The sequence below is a fragment of the Schistocerca gregaria genome, chromosome 6, assembly GCF_023897955.1.
Source record: "Schistocerca gregaria isolate iqSchGreg1 chromosome 6, iqSchGreg1.2, whole genome shotgun sequence".
In the NCBI taxonomy this organism is placed as follows: Eukaryota; Metazoa; Arthropoda; class Insecta; order Orthoptera; family Acrididae; genus Schistocerca; species Schistocerca gregaria.
In genome coordinates, this window is record NC_064925.1 from 482,933,520 (window position 1) to 482,953,283 (window position 19,764).

The 19,764-nt window shown below is 38.6% G+C and overlaps 1 protein-coding gene across 2 annotated transcripts in view; it reads right to left on the reverse strand.

The window, feature by feature from the left end:
* Window positions 1–19,764, reverse strand: part of LOC126278699 (ornithine decarboxylase-like) — a 117,828-nt gene that overhangs the window by 65,580 nt on the left and 32,484 nt on the right. For both annotated transcript variants that reach the window (XM_049978970.1, XM_049978968.1), the window contains exons 2-4: window positions 13,388–13,571; window positions 13,158–13,254; window positions 12,881–12,957 (exon numbers count right to left, since the gene is read on the reverse strand). In XM_049978970.1, the coding sequence (XP_049834927.1) occupies window positions 12,881–12,957; window positions 13,158–13,254; window positions 13,388–13,477 (264 nt within the window). In that variant the 5' untranslated portion in view covers window positions 13,478–13,571. The remainder of the gene's footprint in view (window positions 1–12,880; window positions 12,958–13,157; window positions 13,255–13,387; window positions 13,572–19,764) is intronic.

Consider the following 19,764-nt stretch of genomic DNA (forward strand, 5'->3'; position numbering starts at 1 on the left):
CCATTAACCAAAAAATGAAACAAACAATATTTTCCACAAGTCAGCCCCTTCAACAGATACGATGTTTTACTGATGTCAGCTACATATACAGGGTGTTTCAAAAATGACTGCTATATTTGAAACGGCAATAAAAACTAAATGAGCAGCGATAGAAATACACCGTTTGTTGCAATATGCTTGGGACAACAGTACATTTTCAGGCGGACAAACTTTCGAAATTACAGTAGTTACAATTTTCAACAACAGATGGCGCTGCAAGTGATGTGAAAGATATAGAAGACAACGCAGTCTGTGGGTGCGCCATTCTGTACATCGTCTTTCTGCTGTAAGCTTGTGCTGTTCACAACGTGCAAGTGTGCTGTGGACAACATGGTTTATTCCTTAGAACAGAGGATTTTTCCTGTGTTGGAATTCCACCGCCTAGAACACAGTGTTGTTGCAACAAGACGAAGTTTTCAACGGAGGGTTAATGTAACCAAAGGACCGAAGAGCGATACAATAAAGGATCTGTTTGAAAAATTTCAACGGACTGGGAATGTGAAGGATGAACGTGCTGGAAAGGTAGGGCGACCGCGTACGGCAACCACAGAGGGCAACGCGCAGCTAGTGCAGCAGGTGATCCAACAGCGGCCTCGGGTTTCCGTTCGCCGTGTTGCAGCTCCGGTCCAAATGACGCCAACGTCCAAGTATCGTCTCATGCGCCAGAGTTTACACCTCTATCCATACAAAATTCAAACACGGCAACCCCTCAGCGCCGCTACCATTGCTGCACGAGAGACATTCGCTAACGATATAGTGCACAGGCTTGATGACGGCGATATGCATATGGGCAGCATTTGGTTTACTGACGAAGCTTATTTCTACCTGGACGGCTTTGTCAATAAACAGAACTGGCGCATATGGGGAACCGAAAAGCCCCATGTTGCAGTCCCATCATCCCTGCATCCTCAAAAAGTACTGGTCTGGGACGCCATTTCTTCCAAAGGAATCATTGGCCCATTTTTCAGATCCGAAACAATTTATGCATCACGCTATCTGGACATTCTTCGTGAATTTGTGGCGGTACAAACTGCCATAGACGAGACTGCGAACACCTCGTGGTTTATGCAAGATGGTGCCCAGCCACATCGCACGGCCGACGTCTTTAATTTCCTGAATGAATATTTCGATGATCGTGTGATTGCTTTGGGCTATCCGAAACATACAGGAGGCGGCGTGGAGAGGCCTCCCTATTCGCCAGACATGAACCCCTGTGACTTCTTTCTGTGGGGACACTTGAAAGACCAGGTGTACCGCCAGAATCCAGAAACAATTGAACAGCTGAAGCAGTACATCTCATCTGCATGTGAAGCCATTCCGCCAGACACGTTGTCAAACGTTTCGGGTAATTTCATTCAGAGACTACGCCATATTATTGCTACGCATGGTGGATATGTGGAAAATATCATACTATAGAGTTTCCCAGACCGCAGCGCCATCTGTTGTTGACAATTGTAACTACTGTAATTTCGAAAGTTTGTCTGCCTGAAACTGTACTGTTGTCCCAAGCATATTGCAACAAACGGTGTATTTCTATCGCTGCTCGTTTAGTTTGTATTGCCGTTTCAAATATACCGGTCATTTTTGAAACACCCTGTACAAGTCAAAGGCATCACAGTTGTAATAATCCAAGAGGCAATAATGAAGTGAGTCAGCTGCTACAACAGACACCACATGTTTTACCAATGTCAGCTACATATACCAGTGAAAGACGTCACATTTTTAACAAGTCAAGATGCAATAATGAAGCAAATAGTGCCCAGGCAGAAACAGTAGCAGTGCTGCAGAGAACTACATAGGAAGAGAACATTCAGTACCAGGTAACAGATGCCAAACAGAGTTCATATAATTCTGATGGGAAACAACCCATATCCCCGACAGCACCAATAGCTTCAAGATGGCTTAGAAATTCAGAATGGCTCAATCAAACCAATTTACAGTATAGTAATAAATGTAGTAAGAAGTTAAACAGTAGCCCATATGCAGAATCAAACAACACTGACTAAAAGAGTTCATCACATAATTACTACTGAGCCTGGATCTCGAACATGACAGGATACGTTAAGATATAGCATACAATATAGTAATAAATGTAGTAAGAAGTTAAGACAGTAGGCCACATGCAGGATCAAACAACAATGACATAAAAGAATTCATCACAGAATTACTACTGAGCCTGGATCTCAAACATGACAGGATATATTAAGAATATAGCATGCTGGAATGCTCATTCCATTAAAAGAAACAAACACAGCGTCCTTCCTTTCCTTCACCCCAACCAGATATCTGAAACATAGTTGCTGCCTAATGAACCATTTCTGTTTCCTGCATTTAATGAGATTGAGGCTGTCAGAAATGATGAATATGGGAAGAGTGCACTTCTCATAAACAAAGGGATAACTATATAAAATTCAGTGATATGAGAGACAAAAGATACCATTTCAAACTGCTGCAGCTACACTGTATTCGAACAGCAATGAAATAAATGTAATGACAATTTAGAGTTTATATTGTAACTGGATGGATAAAAAATTTACTCATCAAGTGGTGGCAGGAAAAGGCATGTAAAAAGCTATTAAAGTTTGCAGTCTTTTAAAGCCAATGGTTCCTTCCTTTGGCAGAAAGGTTGAAGGGGAAGGAATAGCGGCAAAGGAAAAGGACTGATGAGATGTACAAAAAGGGGGTTAAGTTCAGAAAAGATGCCCAGAACCTCAGGTCAAAGGAGACTAACTGTGCAGGATGAGAAGGAAAGACTGACTGTAGAGTAGGATTACATCCACAGATAGGGACTTTCAATGTTAAGGCTTTGGGAATAACTTCCAGGGACAAGCAGATTTCAAGAAACAGAATGTAGAACCTTTGTTATGATAGTACAAGATCATATTTTCAAAAGGAATAGATGCAATATGTGATGGAATCCATCATTGTAAGAGAGGAGGATTCGATGTGTAGAGTAGAATTCAGTCTTTCCTTCTCATTGTTTCCTTTAAGTCTCCCTTGATACAGGGTTCTGGGCCTGAGACCTCTTTTCCTAAACGTCACCAGTCCTTTGTCTTCACTTCTCTTCCTTCCCCTTCAAACCTCCTGCCATAAAAAGAAGCCACTGGCTCTAAAAGCTGGCAAACTTTAATATTTTTATATGTGTGTTCTCCTGCTGCCACTTAATCAGTAGATTTCTGATCTATCCAGTTACACAGATAATATTAGGCAATTTTAATGCTCATCACCCCACTTGGGGCTCAGATCAAGAAAACAGTATTGGTAAAATGATAGCAGAGATTTTCAATGAAGATAATGTAATCATTTAAGATGATGGTTCCCCAATGAGGATAACTGCACTGAACCAACAACTGAGCACTGTATATATACATTAGGTGTCACATGGGAGATAATTACAGAACCCCCTGGATCTGATCACCTTCCCACCATTCTCAGGTGTTACATAGGGATGATACATGGTTTAATACAGCCAGCCTGCAAGTGGAATAGTCAGAAAATAGACTGGAACAAGTGCACTGATATGCTTTGAGACAAGATATAGACATTTCCAGAATGTGGAAAAACAAGAACAGACTACATGAATTTTATGTCTTCTGTCGAAGAAGGTGCAATGATATCTATTGCACAAAATAAAGCCATTCTCCCAAAAACCAAAACATTCCAGTATGGTGGGATGAGAAACGCAATAATTGCTGGAATGGTTGGTTGGTTTTTGGGGGTTGAAGGGACCATACTGCAAAGGCCATCAGTCCCGATTGCTGGAATAAAAGGAAGCAATGTAATTATGCAGAAGGCACGCTTCAAAAGAAAATTACATAAACTCCAATTGATTTCAGGTGAAAGTAAAGTGACTATTCAAAAATAAGAAGAAATCTGCATAGATAAACAGTCTTAATGAAGACATACCAAGCTTTACCATCTGGTAACAAATAAAACATGTACATAGAACCTGGAGCAACAATAGTACATCAGTGCTTCCAAACAAGTTAGTGGATCACTGCTTGAAACATTTGGCATCAGACCCAGTTGAACAATACATTGATGAGGCAGGAAACTATTTCCTGAATGAAAGCTTTACTGTTATGAAACTCAACATAGTCCTCGTATCTGGAAAAAGTTGTGCCTCAAGAACTGATGGTATAAATTACTATCCACTCCCTTCTTTAGCACAGAAAGAAAGGAACCATCTTTGTAGCATTTTAATAACACTTGGAGTAAAGGAACTAATATCCTCAAATGGAACACATCACAAATAGTTTTGAGAATGAAAACATGATCCAAGCAGGCTGTAGAATACAGCCCACTTGGGAGATATTTTCATTCTCAAAACACATTGAGGCTGTGGATCTATGCAAAAATAAAATTTCATAATTGCAAATAGTGTCAATAGGAAAACACGATAAACTACCTAATGAAGCAACCTCATATAGACTGCAACAGTTCTGAGCTGTGTACAAAAAATGCTGAAAAGGATGTAGAAAAATAGACTTGAGAGTTGGTACGACCAGCACAACTTATTCCTCAAAACAAATTTTGGTTTTTTCGAGAGGGCTTTGCATGAACAGAGCAGTAATAAAATTAGTAAATAATATTCAGATAAGTATCAATCTCAATGGATATGTCACTGCAGTTTTTACTGACATAAACAACACATTGTAATGTCACCTTATTGATGCTTTCTGCCAAAATGCAGTGTCAAAATATTCCTAACAGCTTTGTGAGCAAACTTATCCTTTATCATAAATGAAGAGATTGATACCACCACTTTTTTTTTTTTTTTTTTTTTTTTTTTTTGTACATAGTGACTAAATTTCCAAATTTAGGCAAATAGGGTATACAAAAAAACACTAACAATTTGGTCAGTGCAAGGAGACATAATCAACATTATAATTAAACCAATTTCATCACACAATAGAAAATGCCGTATCCCTGTGAAATAATTTCTCTACAATTTTTGCATTTATGTTCAAAGGAAACATAGAATGGGTTCTAACTTTATTTAAATGTTTATTGGTGCATGCAAACTAAAGGCATTTTTGCACAACAGTGTTTATATTTCTAAATCACCTCTATTACACACCAGTTCAAAGATCAATAAATGACCAAATTAAAGACATAAAAATGTCAATTGTTCATATGTTTTCAGTTATCTGCTTTATTAAAACTAAATACAACTAACCAAACAATGATATACTAGACATGGCCTACACCTCAACAAGAAGGGGAAGGGTAAACTGGCTGGGCTGATAGCAGGAAATTTAAAGGGGGGGAGGAACTACATCTCATGGTGGTAACTCTTTTTTAGTGTAAGATCAGTGTCCAGTGGGAAACTCAGCCAGGCAAGTACTAAAGATGTTAAAAAAGTTCAAGATACTCACAAAAGTAAAATGAAAAAATGTTAGTATATTTCATCAAAATATTGGGGGATTGAAGAATAAAATTGATGAGCTTCTGCTTTGTTTAGAAGATATAGAAACTGAGAATGTAATAGATGTACTATGCCTGTCTGAGCATCACATTGTCACTGATATGCAAAAGGTTAGCATCAATGGGTACAAATTAGCTGCACATGTGAGTAGAGATAATATGATGAGAGGAGGAGTTGCCATATATGTCAAAAGCTTCCACAGCGCAAAACATTTAGAAACTAAAAATTTTTGTGTAGAGCAATATATGGAAGCATGTGCCACTGAACTAAAACTAAAAGATGGCACTTTCATAATTGTAACAGTGTATAGGTCCCCCTCAGGGAATTTCCAGCTATTTCTAGAAAACTTGGATGCTTTGTTGTGCTATCTGTCAGACAGGGGAAAGCAAATTATCATTTGTGGGGATTTCAATGTTGATTCCCTGAAAGAGTGTGATACGAAGAATGACCTTGTAGTATTACTCAGTTCTTTCAATTTGAGCTCCGTCATTGATTTTCCTACTCAGATAACAAAGAACAGCAGGACATTGATAGATAACTTTTTAAGTTTAAGGACATAAATGCTTATCCTGTTGAGAATGGTCTTTCAGATCATGGTGCACAGCTAGTTACAGTACATGGCATAGCTCCATGCAGTATATCAAATCAGAATTTCAAAGCAGTGCATTCAATTAACAATATAAATACTGCAAACTTTAGGGAAAGACTAAAGGAGCTAGACTGGGATGAAGTGTTTATGGAACCCGATGCGAACTTGAAATATAACTTACTTCACGATACATTTTTAAGGGTATTTGAAAATTGTTTTCCCAAGAAAACAGTGAAACATAATTCCAAGAAAACATTTTAAAAAACCTTGGCTAACTAAAGGAATAAGAATATCTTGCAACCGTGAAAGAGAACTGTATCTAACAGCAAGAGGGAGTACTGACCCCGAAATTGTTCAATATTATAAAAACTATTGTGCGGTACTAAGAAAAGTTATTAAAAAGTCCAGAAGCATGTGTATCATGTCTGAGATCAGTAACTCTGATAATAAAATTAAAGCAATTTGGAATATTATTGAAAGGGGAACAGGGCAACCAAGAGCACAGGAAGACTTTAGTGCCATAAAACTGAATGACAAGTGTACTAACAAACAATCTGAAATTGGAAATATTTTCAATAATCATTTTTTAAATGTTGTGGAGAAAGTAGGATCTAGATCTTCACTAGAAGAGGCAAGGCTTCTAATAGAAGAGGCCATACCTGTGCAGTTTGAAACAACTGTATTTCCACGAACCTCTCCCTCTGAAATCAGTAAAATAATAAACTCACTGAAAAGTAAAAGCTCTTACGGAATTGATGGCATTTCCAGCAAGATACTTAAAGCCTGTTCCCCACAGAGAAGTAGGATTCTCAGCCACGTATGTAATACCTCTTTGGAGCAGGGTGTTTTCCCCGATAGACTGAAATATGCCATTGTAAAACTATTGCATAAAAAGGGGGATACGTTAGATGTCAACAACTATCGCCCAATCTCTCTTCTGACAGCTCCATCAAAAATTTTTGAGAAAGTAATGTATTCAAGAGTAGCCTCCCATATATATAAAAATAAAGTACTAACAAAATGTCAATTTGGTTTTCAGAAAGGCTTTTCAACAGAAAATGCTATATACGCTTTCACTGATCAAATATTAAATGCTCTGAATAACCGGACATCACCCACTGGTATTTTTTGTCATCTCTCAAAGGCCTTTGACTGTGTAAATCATCGAATTCTTTTAGATAAGCTAAATCATTATGGTTTGAGGGGGGCAGTGCACAAATGGTTTAATTCATACTTAACTGGAAGAATGCAGAAAGTTGAAATAAGTGGTTCATGTAATGTTAATACTACAGCTGATTCCTCAAACTGGGGGGCTATCAAGCACGGGGTCCCACAGGGTTCGGTCTTAGGTCCTTTACTGTTCCTGATATATGTTAATGACTTACCATTCCATATTGATGAAGATGCAAAGTTAGTTCTTTTTGCCAATGATACAAGTATAGTAATAATATCCAAAAACCAAGAACTAAGTGATGTAATTGTAAATGATGTTTTCACAAAATTATTAAGTGGTTCTCAGCAAACGGACTCTCTTTAAATTTTGATAAAACACAGTATATACAGTTCCGTACAGTAAATGGCACAACTCCAGTAATAAATATAGACTTTGAACAGAAATCTGTAGCTAAGGTAGAATTTTCAAAATTTTTAGGTGTGTCCATTGATGAGAGGTTAAACTGGAACCAACACATTGATGGTCTGCTGAAACGTCTGAGTTCGGCTACGTAAGCTATTAGGGTTATTTCAAATTTTGGTGATAAGAATCTCAGTAAATTAGCTTACTATGCCTACTTTCATTCACTGCTTTCATATGGTATCATATTATGGGGTAATTCATCGTTGAGTAGAAAAGTATTCATTGCTCAAAAACGTGTAATCAGAATAATTGCTGGAGCCCACCCACGGTCATCCTGCAGACATCTATTTAAGGATCTAGAGATCCTCACAGTAACCTCAAGTATATATATTCACTTATGAAATTTGTTGTTAATAATCCAGCCCAGTTCAAAAGTAATAGCAGTGTGCATAGCTATAACACCAGGAGAAAGGATGATCTTCACTATGCAGGGTTAAATCTGACTTTGGCACAGAAGGGGGTAAATTATGCTGCCACAAAAGTCTTTGGTCACCTACCAAACAGCATCAAAAGCCTGACAGATAGTCAACCAACATTTAAAAATAAATTAAAAGAATTTCTAGATGACAACTCCTTCTACTCATTGGCTGAATTTTTAGATATAAATTAAGGGAGGGAAAAAAACTAACTTAAGCATTAGTGTCATGCAATATTTTGTGTAATGTAATATCTTGTACAGACATCTTTCATTAACCTGACACGTTCCACATCATTACGAAGTGTCGTATTCATGATCTATGGAACAAGTATTAATCTAATCTAATCTAATATAATTCTAAAATTCAAAGTTACTAAAATAAAATTGTTGAACTGTCTAGTAAATGTGGCATTACAACATATAAAAAAGCATCTGTATTTGTGTTCAAAGAAGGATAAAGTGCTTTGTCAGTTGGTCAGAGAGAAACATCAGTGGAGGAAGATAATAGCCTGTTATGTGCTGACACTTGGCAATGTTGCACAACAAACTGTGGTTTTTTAAACTGTGACTGATAGGTCAAATTGAAACATGTTTTGTCCAGTTTAATAATTAAATGACCCACCACCAAACTTTTGAAAACAGCTGGAGGAAGTAGAAGCAGATAGGTGCACCAACCAGATAAGTACCAGAATTTGAATTGTTAAACTGAATGTATTTCTCTTGTCATATAACTACAAACTCTGACGTGTAAACATATATATTGACATTGTTGTCAGAAGAGCACTCTAATACTTTTTACATATGAGAGGGGTTTACAACTTACATTCCAACTGATCACTGGTGGTAAGAAGTGGAAATCTTTATGCAGGGCTGAAGATGACAAGTAGTAGTGTGTCACAAAAAGCACTAACAGTTTTACAATACACTTATGACCTGTGTGTATATTCTACAAGTGGTGCTTTTCTTAGTGGCCTGCTGAATACGGAAAAAGCTATGTCTAGCCTACACATGTAAATGGTGAAAAGTGCTTTGGTGAAAAGTGGTTTCGTTAAAAATGGTTTTGATATACCACTCAGCAAGTCTTCAGTTCTACTCTTCACCAAACTTCATAGTACTGCAGCATTGTAGACACAGCACCCAGGCTAATGCCATGTTCCTTGACTTCAAGAAGGCATTTGACCCCATCCAGCAAAGCTGTTTAATTAATGAAAAAAAAAGAAAATAAACCTCACAGAATATTGGACCAGATTTGCAATTGGGTACAAGACACCCCTACAGGTAGAACTCAAGACATTACTCTTAACAGAAGGAAATCAACAGATGTAAAGGTCATTTACAGAGTACCGAAAGGAAGTGTGATAGGACTTCTAGTGTTTACAATGTAGATAAATTATCTAGAAGGAAGTTTCAGAAGCCCTTTAAGATTGTGTGCTGATGATACAGTTGCCTATAAGAAAACAATGATGCCAGAAGACGGTATCGATTTACAGAAGACATGAAAAAGATTTATGAATAGTGCAGGCTCTGGTAAGTGACCTTAAACATAAATAAATGCAATATACTGTGCACACAAAGGAAAGCAATCCACTACTTTACAACTATGAGGAGCATTCAATAAGTAATGCAACACACTTTTTTTCTGAAAGCAGGTTGGTTTTATTCAAAATTCCAATACACCATATTATTTCCCACTCTATAGGCTACAAAACATTTGTTTTCAACATGATCTCTGTCAATGGGCCTGCTCTACCCACCTTACTGGGAGGGCCTATATGCCATCAAGGTACCATTCTACTGGTCAACAATACAGCCAGTACATTGTTGCATCAATAACCTCTCCATGTACTGCTTACTGTGAAGTGCATCCTTCAATGGGCCAAAGAGATGGAAGCTGGAAAATGTGAGGTCTGAACTGTTGGGTGTATGAGGAAAAACAGTCCAATAAAGTTTTATGAGCTCCTCTCAGTTGCGCAGAATTGTGTGATAAGTACCATAAGATTTCACACATTTCAGAATTGTGTGAGGCCTTGCATTATCACAGAAAAAGAGAATTTTGTTTGCATTTTATGGGTGACAAACACACTGAATTCCACTGCAGGAGTCACATCTGTGTGCAGCCAGCCGGCACACAGGAAAATGTTTCGGTTTGCATGACCTCTTTGCGATGATGCCAGCTGCCTCGCTCAATGACTCACTGTGCCTTTTTCACTTCCAGCTCTCTGTAGACATACTGCAAGCACCTCCTAATATCTTAAATGCTCTGGTTTTTCATCAGAGGAATCACAATGACATCTCTCTGCTTGCAATGCACCTTCACTACAGATGCCACTTTGAAGACTACATATAGCACTGCCACCTATCAGAATTAATGAAACTATAGGGGGAGAAGCAAGAATATTCAAGAAATTCGAGCTAATACAGTGGCTAACTGACAATCAATCTTCCCATATTCTGAGTAGAACAGGGAAGAGGGGAGGGGGGGGGGGGAAATAATTTAGTGTTAACAAAAATACCCTTCGTCATGCACTATGAGGTGGCTTGTGGCATATAATGTAGATGTAGAAGTAGATGTTTGGTTGAAGCAAATAACCCTCCCCTACATCTATGCCATGAATACCTACGCATGAAATTTTTGTTCAAACAGTCACAATTTTGCACAAGACCATTTAGTACATGACATCTATACCTTACAATGATTGTGTTATGCATCCAGATACTAGCTCAACAAAGTCTTCCTCCTCTTATTGCTGCATACATGGATACTAGTCAATTTATCAAATGAAGTGTGTCTGCACAGAAATTACTCTGCTCTGAAACAGACTACTGCACATGTGTATTGGAACCACAAGTTGTTTTTGACATTGACTTTGGCTGTAGTTATCCAGATAAATGAAGTTTGATGGAGTATCTCTTCAAAAATAACAATACAAGATTCATCTATACCTACGCTTCAAAAAATGAAGATGGATGTGGTTGTGCTTACTGGCATAACAGCTGCCATATTGGAATGAAATCCCAGCTCACTAACAAACTCACAATTATGACAGTGGAGCTTTTGGTTATTCTTTGAGCTCTTTAATATGCCAATATGTACTTGAGTGCTGAGCTTATTATCCTTTCTGATTCCTGATCACCTCTGGAACTATTAAGACATCTGCACAGTGGAAGATCGAATCATCTAATAGCATATGACGTCAGGATCTGATGTTACAAATCACAAGTAGGTATCAGCAATTTACCAAGAGCTGGGTAAAAGGGAACTGTGGCATATCTTGCAATAAAACAGTAGACATGTTACACAAATAAGCTGTCTATGGCAGACTGGGGAGACACATGGAATTATCAAATCCAGATCTTTGAAACATTATTAAACCAAAAATCAGAGAGTCAAGGAACACAGAATAGGAATTGATCTCCAAATAAGGTTATGCAAAAGTGAACATGGTACTGTTTCCTAACTTCAGGTACAAGAAAAATCAATGCTCCAGAAGTCTCACAAGCACTATAGGATGCCTCACATTCACCATGACTGATTCAAGAACCATCTTTACTGTACTGGTCTGGCTGTATTCCCATTGTGTGACTGTGGCAAAGAAGAGGAAGTCAAGAACATCTTTTTTTGGCTGCATAAACAGATTCAGCAATACAAGCTACCTCCTACAACATCTGACCACATTGGTGCTTGCCGACATGTGTTCTGACATAACTCTGCTTGAAAGGCCAGAGAACATATTGCCTTTTATATGCCTTTTTGATGAAAGAGCAGCTCAACTTCTAATATGATATGACTGTAATTTTATGTTTATGATGTGCAAATGTATTAAATGCAATGTCTATATTTCCCTTCAATGTTTTATCCATTCTATGTATTATAATGGCTGTATGAGTCCTGCTCAGATGCCAAAACAAGAAAATAAATACATAAAAAAGAAAGTAATTTAGGGAAACCATGGAAAACTGAACTCACATTTGCCAAATGGAGACTGGAGCTTCCATTCTCCTGAATGCAAACTCTTTCAGTTTATCTCTAGTGTGTTCTGTTTAAATATTATTGCAAAGAATTTATTTCATAAGGTAAAATTTAGTGCTTCACTACTTGTTCATTACTCAATACCAATCACCACAAACACTACAGTCACTAAATACACATTACTTCATATTCCAACAGCTGACACCAAAACCTGACACAATGGTTTCCAGTTTCAGTAATGTAACTTTCTTTTCACTTGCTTGATAAACTGAGTCAGCATCCTCCCCTAATGAGTGAGACATTGACCTCAAAAATATGGTAAGGTGTTAGCATATCAACTGCAGAGCTTTGATAAAGGGTTTCAAAGAAAAGAAATGAAAAGTAAAAACATTATAGAGTGAAAGTGTGTAGTAAAATGACAGAGATGTTTTATCTTATTTTTATTATTAGTAAATTACTACTGCTATTGGTGGTGTTGTTTTCACTTGTTTTACATATTCACCAAATTCCTGGTCTGTGTTATCCAAGTCATCCTTTACTGTACAGAATGCACTGCTTGTTCCAGTAATCTGTCTAATCTCATTGGGAAATTTATTGTACAATTTTATTCCTTGGTAGAAAAGCAGTCCTGAGTTTTATACTTATTCTTTCTTGGTATATGTATTGTAAGTCCAGTGTAGATCTAGTTCTCTGGTTGTGAACAGAGTTATTAATGCAGTAATTACAGAAGTTATTATTGATGAGTATAACATATCTGATACAGCACTCTCACAAGAGTCAAATGATATGAAACCACTCACCTCTGAAGCACAGTCAAAGCAAGTTCCAAGTGCAGCCAGCACTCTGATCACATTCAGACTGTCATTGCATTTCACTGCTGTAAAAGTAGCAGAGATTGTTGAAAATTTCATAAAAAAATTGTAAAAATGTAAGTTATTAAAATTTTTATATACTGGGTTTAGAGAAATAAAGTAGTCAAAAATTAATCAATGTGTGAAAATATAATCCTTAGGGGAAACATTTTACATTTGCTAAGAAACACTCAATTCTCTGATTGAAAAACTGGCTGAAACATACCATAGAATGGCTGGATTCTTGGCAGTTTAACTATCCATTCCTCGTGTTTCTTTATTATGTCACTAACATCACAAACACAGAATGGGTCCTCCTGTAGCTAAGGGAGAAAAAACATATAGCACAATGTTAAGCAGTCAGTAAATTGTGTTTAATGTAGAGAAATATGAAATGAATGCAGTTTATTTGTGAGGAGAACAATAAAATAAATTTATGTGGAATTTACAACATACTCCTGAGTCTGCAATGTCCTTTATGGTGCTCCAAACATTTGTGCTGGTATCCATGACATGAATAAGTTCATCATTATTACTCAGCTGCATGATATCTATTTTCTGAGCAGCTGATGAGCAGTATCCAAGATAAGCTGTGACCAACCAGACACCAATTTTCAGCAAACTTATCAGATGATATAAACTGGAAAAAAGAAATACAGCCAGCAAATATTAGATATAGAAGTATTTTATGGAAAAGATGAATGAGTGATACTTTTATGAAAAATTCACATCAAGTGCTTTTTTTAATGAAGTATGAAAGGTTATATCAAACGATTATTTTGTATTATAAATGTTATTAAGAATCTGTTATTAAGTGTCCTTTTATATGTGTGGCCAAAGAAGACAAACTTAATGCATATCAGTAATTGTGTTAAAATCAACAAAACATTATCTCTTAATTTTTGCAAGTTGTTCATCACTTATTTTGATACTATTTTTCCTTCTGCTTCAGGTTGCCTACTCTCTCCTGCCTTAGCCAATATTTATGTAAGCATTTGTAGTTCTTAGTTAATAATACCTGCAATGACTGGAAATGGTGTACACACATTTACTTTAAGAGTAATAATCACCATTTTCTCAGATGAGAAATGGGAGCTCCAGTTTCTGTAAGTACATGTAACACTTTCCAGATAATGGCTTGCTGAACTTTTTCTACATCTCCTGCAGGTTGCTACTAATGGTAGCAAACTTATTCAGAGCCTGCAGCTCTTATTTCACTACAAAGAGAGCAAAATAGAGGAACTTCTAAAAGAATAGGGTAATAAAATTACTGAAAATTTTGAAGTAGAGCTAAGGAAAGTGAAAGATTGGTGTGTCACAGAGGTACATGCTGAACACCATAGTACAAGCTGTCAAGAGCTAACTTAGTTTCATGAGAAAAATGTTGATTCAGTATCTGCTCAAATGGCAACATGAGATTCAAGATAAATTAACTGGTCAAATTGATTCTGTGGAAAAGGAATTAAATATCGTAAAAGGTCAAATTGGTGATAACAAATCATATATAGCACAAGCAGATGGAGCCTTTGAGCACTGTATAGTCCTATATTGCAAAACAATGCATGCATTGATGATGAATGTTCGGATACATCTACATCTACATACTCTGCAAGCCACTGTATGATGTGTGGGAGAGTGTACCCTATATCACAACTGGTAATTTCCTTTCCTGTTCCACTTGCAGATAGAATGAGGGAAAAGTGATTGTGTACCTCAGTATGAGCCCTAATTTCTTGTATCTTATATTCATGGTCCCTATCTGAAATGCATGTTGGCAGCAGTAGGATCATTCTGCAGTCAGCTTCAAATGCCAATTCTTTAAACTATCTCAGTAATGTTATTTGAAATTAATGTCTTATTCTCTCCAGGAATTCCCTCTCGAGCTCGCAGTGTATATTTGTAACACTTTCATGCTGATCGAACCTACTGGTAACAAACTTAGCACCTCACCTTTGAATTTCTTCATTGTCTTCTTTCAACCCAACCTGGTGTGGATCCCAAACACTTGAGCAGTACTCAAGAATAGGTTGCACTAGCATACTGTATGCAGGCTCCTTTACAGATGAACCATACTTTCCTAAAATTCTCCCAATAAACTGAAGTTCACCATGCACCTTCCCTACCACAATCTACACATGCTTTGCAATGTTACACCCAGATATTTAAACACATGAGTGTGTCGAGCAGGACATTACTTCTGCTGTATCCAAACATCGTGGGTTTGTTTTTCCTACTTAACCACATTAACATTAACTTATACACTCCTGGAAATGGAAAAAAGAACACATTGACACCGGTGTGTCAGACCCACCATACTTGCTCCGGACACTGTGAGAGGGCTGTACAAGCAATGATCACATGCACGGCACAGCGGACACACCAGGAACCGTGGTGTTGGCAGTCGAATGGCGCTAGCTGCGCAGCATTTGTGCACCGCCGCCATCAGTGTCAGTCAGTTTGCCGTGGCATACGGAGCTCCATCGCAGTCTTTAACACTGGTAGCATGCCGCGACAGTGGGGACGTGAACCGTATGTGCAGTTGACGGACTTTGAGCGAGGGCATATAGTGGGCATGCAGGAGGCCAGGTGGATGTACCGCCGAATTGCTCAACACGTGGGGCGTGAGGTCTCCACACTACATCGATGTTGTTGCCAGTGGTCGGCGGAAGGTGCACGTGCCCGTCGACCTGGGACCGGACTGCAGCGACGCACGGATGCACGCCAAGACAGTAGGATCCTACGCAGTGCCGCAGGGGACCGCACCGCCACTTCCCAGCAAATTAGGGACACTGTTGCTCCTGGGGTATCGGCGAGGACCATTCGCAACTGTCTCCATGAAGCTGGGCTACGGTCCCGCACACCGTTAGGCCGTCTTCCGCTCATGCCCCAACATCGTGCAGCCCGCCTCCAGTGGTGTCGCGACAGGCGTGAATGGAGGGACGAATGGAGACGTGTCGTCTTCAGCGACGAGAGTCGCTTCTGCCTTGGTGCCAATGATGGTCGTATGCGTGTTTAGCGCCGTGCAGGTGAGCGCCACAATCAGGACTGCATACGACCGAGGCACACAGGGCCAACACCCGGCATCATGGTGTGGGGAGCGATCTCCTACACTGGCCGTACACCTCTGGTGATCGTCGAGGGGACACTGAGTAGTGCACGGTACATCCAAACCGTCATCGAACCCATCGTTCTACCATTCCTAGACCGGCAAGGGACAATGCACGTCCGCATGTATCCCGTGCCACCCAACGTGCTCTAGAAGGTGTAAGTCAACTACCCTGGCCAGCAAGATCTCCGGATCTGTCCCCCATTGAGCATGTTTGGGACTGGATGAAGTGTCGTCTCACGCGGTCTGCACGTCCAGCACGAACGCTGGTCCAACTGAGGCGCCAGGTGGAAATGGCATGGCAAGCCGTTCCACAGGACTACATCCAGCATCTCTACGATCGTCTCCATGGGAGAATAGCAGTCTGCATTGCTGTGAAAGGTGGATATACACTGTACTAGTGCCAACATTGTGCATGCTCTGTTGCCTGTGTCTATGTGCCTGTGGTTCTGTCAGTGTGATCATGTGATGTATCTGACCCCAGGAATGTGTCAATAAAGTTTCCCCTTCCTGGGACAATGAATTCAAGGTGTTCTTATTTCAATTTCCAGGAGTGTATTTTTCTAAATTAATAGCCAGCTGCCATTCATCACACCAATTAGAAATGTGTTTTTTTTTTTTTTATAAATATACAGACACTTATTTCAGCACCTTCCTGTAAACCCTTCCTAGACAATGAAGCCTAAGGAAGTATTATGAGAAATATTTGAATAAGAGTTACAGATACGATCTGTTATGTTCTGAAAGGCAATTTGGTGAGTCCCATTACTGAAAATTTAGTGCAGGTACTTGACTCGAAATTGGAATACTTTTAATGAGCACTCTATTCCACTGATTTAATAAATGAAGTTGGAAGGGCTATTAGCAATGGAAATAATCATAGGAATGAGAATGGAATGAATCAGGAAGTGCTGACATGTCAGCAGTATCACAAGAATCACGACTGATCAGCTAACGCTCGTACTGGATTTGTTGCCCCACTGCCAATGCCTCAGATGTCTTGTGGTGGTGGGTATGCACATATATGAAGGGATGCATGAATGGTCACAGGTCTTTTTTTTTTAATTCTTGGGAGAGTGTCACAGAGATATTGAAGGAACTGAAATGGAAGACTCTGGAAGATAGACGTAAAGTACCCCAAGAAAGTCTATTACCAAAATTTCAAGAACCACCTTTAAATTATTACTCTAGGAATATACTATAACCATCTACATATTGCTCACATAGGGATCATGAGTATAAGATTAGAATGATTACTGCATGTACAGAGGCATTTAAACAATCATTCTTTCCACACTCCATATGTGAATGGAACAGGAAGAAACCATGCTAACTAGTACAATGGGGTGTTCCCTCTACCATGCACCTCACAGTGGTTTACAGAATGGAGATGTAGATGTAGATGTAGACTGACTTTCAAGATCATAAGAGAAGGAGAAGGACTGATGATAGGCACCATCCGGGCTTTAAAAATGATGGAGTACAGCCCCAGAATGCAAATGTAGATGTAGACTGACTCCCCAAATCATAAGAGAAGGGGAAGGACTGATGATAGGCACCATCTGGGTTATAAAAATAATGGAGCACACCCCCTAGAATAATCACAATAACTGAAATCCATCGTATTCCAATGCTCAAAACACATTACAGTAATTCAAAGAACCAGCCGCACTCCAGTCAAAAAAATCAGATAACCTTTAATGGAAACACTTATCCACAACAGAATCCTGAAGTAAATCATGATGTTCACACTCATTTGCATAATCAGTATCCCACTGTGAATGTTGTAAAAGTCAGAAATTAGACTCGCCCTATAGTGGCTATTTCAACAAACTAGTGTGCGCCACATTCAAGCCCCCAATTTTGACCGTGGTATGCACTGGGTATGTTAAATATATTGTGGCCTACATTACCTACTGGCCTATTGGACTACAAGGAAAATTAAAAGTCTGTATCCTTATCATGACTTGAAGAGATATTTCCCATAACTGAATGCATATATTGACAGAACCTATAAAATAGGGAGAGCATAGGCTTTAATAATGCAACTTTACTAATTGCAGTGAGTATAATACTCTTCTCAGTTAATAATGTTAAGAAATTGGGAACAGAAATTACAATGCCCCAATAAGTTTTGGTTATGTAGAGGAAACACCTTGACTGAAAGTACCTCAGACCGTACATCTAACCCATATGCAAATGCTGTTGGTGTGGTAACAGGAGCTAGGGCATAGAGGTCTAGTCTTCCATTTAAGTGAAAACATGCACTTGATGTGTCACAAGAAAATGTTTGCATAGTGTGGCCACTGTGATCTTATGTTAAGTATTGATTAAGAGCATCAGAATCAAGGGGCATGACCCATTGAGCATGGAAGTAAAAGCAGTATTGTCATATTCTAGTGGGTAAGAGGGAATGAAAAATCAATGGTCCTGTACAAGGTTTGATTTAACTAACTGTCCAACCAAGTGGGATGGTGCAGTAGTTAGTATACTGGATTGCATTTGGGAGGACGACTGTTTATACACACATATGGCCATCCTGATTTAAATTTTCCATGATTTCCCTACATTGCTTCAGGCAAATGACAGAATGGTTCCTTTGAAAGGTATAACCAACTTCCTTCTGCAGCCTTATCTTATTTGATGGGACTAATGACCTATCTGTTTGGTCCACTCCCCCCAAATCAACCAGCCAACTAACTGATTGTCTGCTGTGTCTGAAATTAATGTCAAACAGGTCTCAGACTCATGAAATTATTCTTTTCCCTTACCAAAGGAGTTATGAGTATAGAGATTTTACTACATGTCTCTGATGCTGAGACTTGCCAAACATTATTGAGTGATTCTGCTCTAATAGGAACAATTTATGAGAACACCAGCTGAAAAAAAATTACGTTTCTGTAAAATGAGAATAAGATATGCAGACAATCTGTAAATGTGCAAATCGTTATGACATGTAAACCATTAAGAACATCAGTAACTGTATTCCAATTGAATTTCTTGTGAGTGAGGCCTTGAAACATGTAGTAAAACAATGTGCAAATAAGGCAATGCAGAGAGGAATTATGATGGTGTCAGTTTCAAGCAACCGATACAAAAATGCACTTGAAAAGCTAACAGGGTAACTGGTAAAGCATAGACCTCTGTAAATATCAGTAATGTTCATTTGAACACATATAATATGGTGTGGTGATCATGAGATGAGTCCCCATCATCCATCCAAGAGACTATTGATGTTATAGCAACAGTTACAGCTGAAAAGTACATGTGCTAAGCTTTATGAGTGTATCATGCAGTTTGGGCACTACCACTGACTAGCAATATGGTGGCATGAGCAACAAACCAGTCTTTGAGGTATTTTAATTCCAGTTGTTGACAATGCCATAGACATGGAGTCTCCACTCCTGAAGTTTAACTGCATGAATGAAGATAGCTTTGTAATCTATGGGATGATATATAAAGGCAATACTGCCAACAGCATCTGTTTTGCTATTTTCCTTTTATCTGCTATCAAGTGAATGAAGTAGTTCAAGAGCTATGTGCAATATGTTATAGCAAAAGTTGCAGCAAAAAAGTACATGTGCTAAACTTTACAAGTGTATCATACTACAACTGACTAGCAATATGGTGGCATGAGCAACAAACCAGTCTTTGAGGTATTTTAATTCCAGTTGTTGACAATGCCTTAGACATGGAGTCTGCACTCCTGAAGTTTAACTGCGTGAAT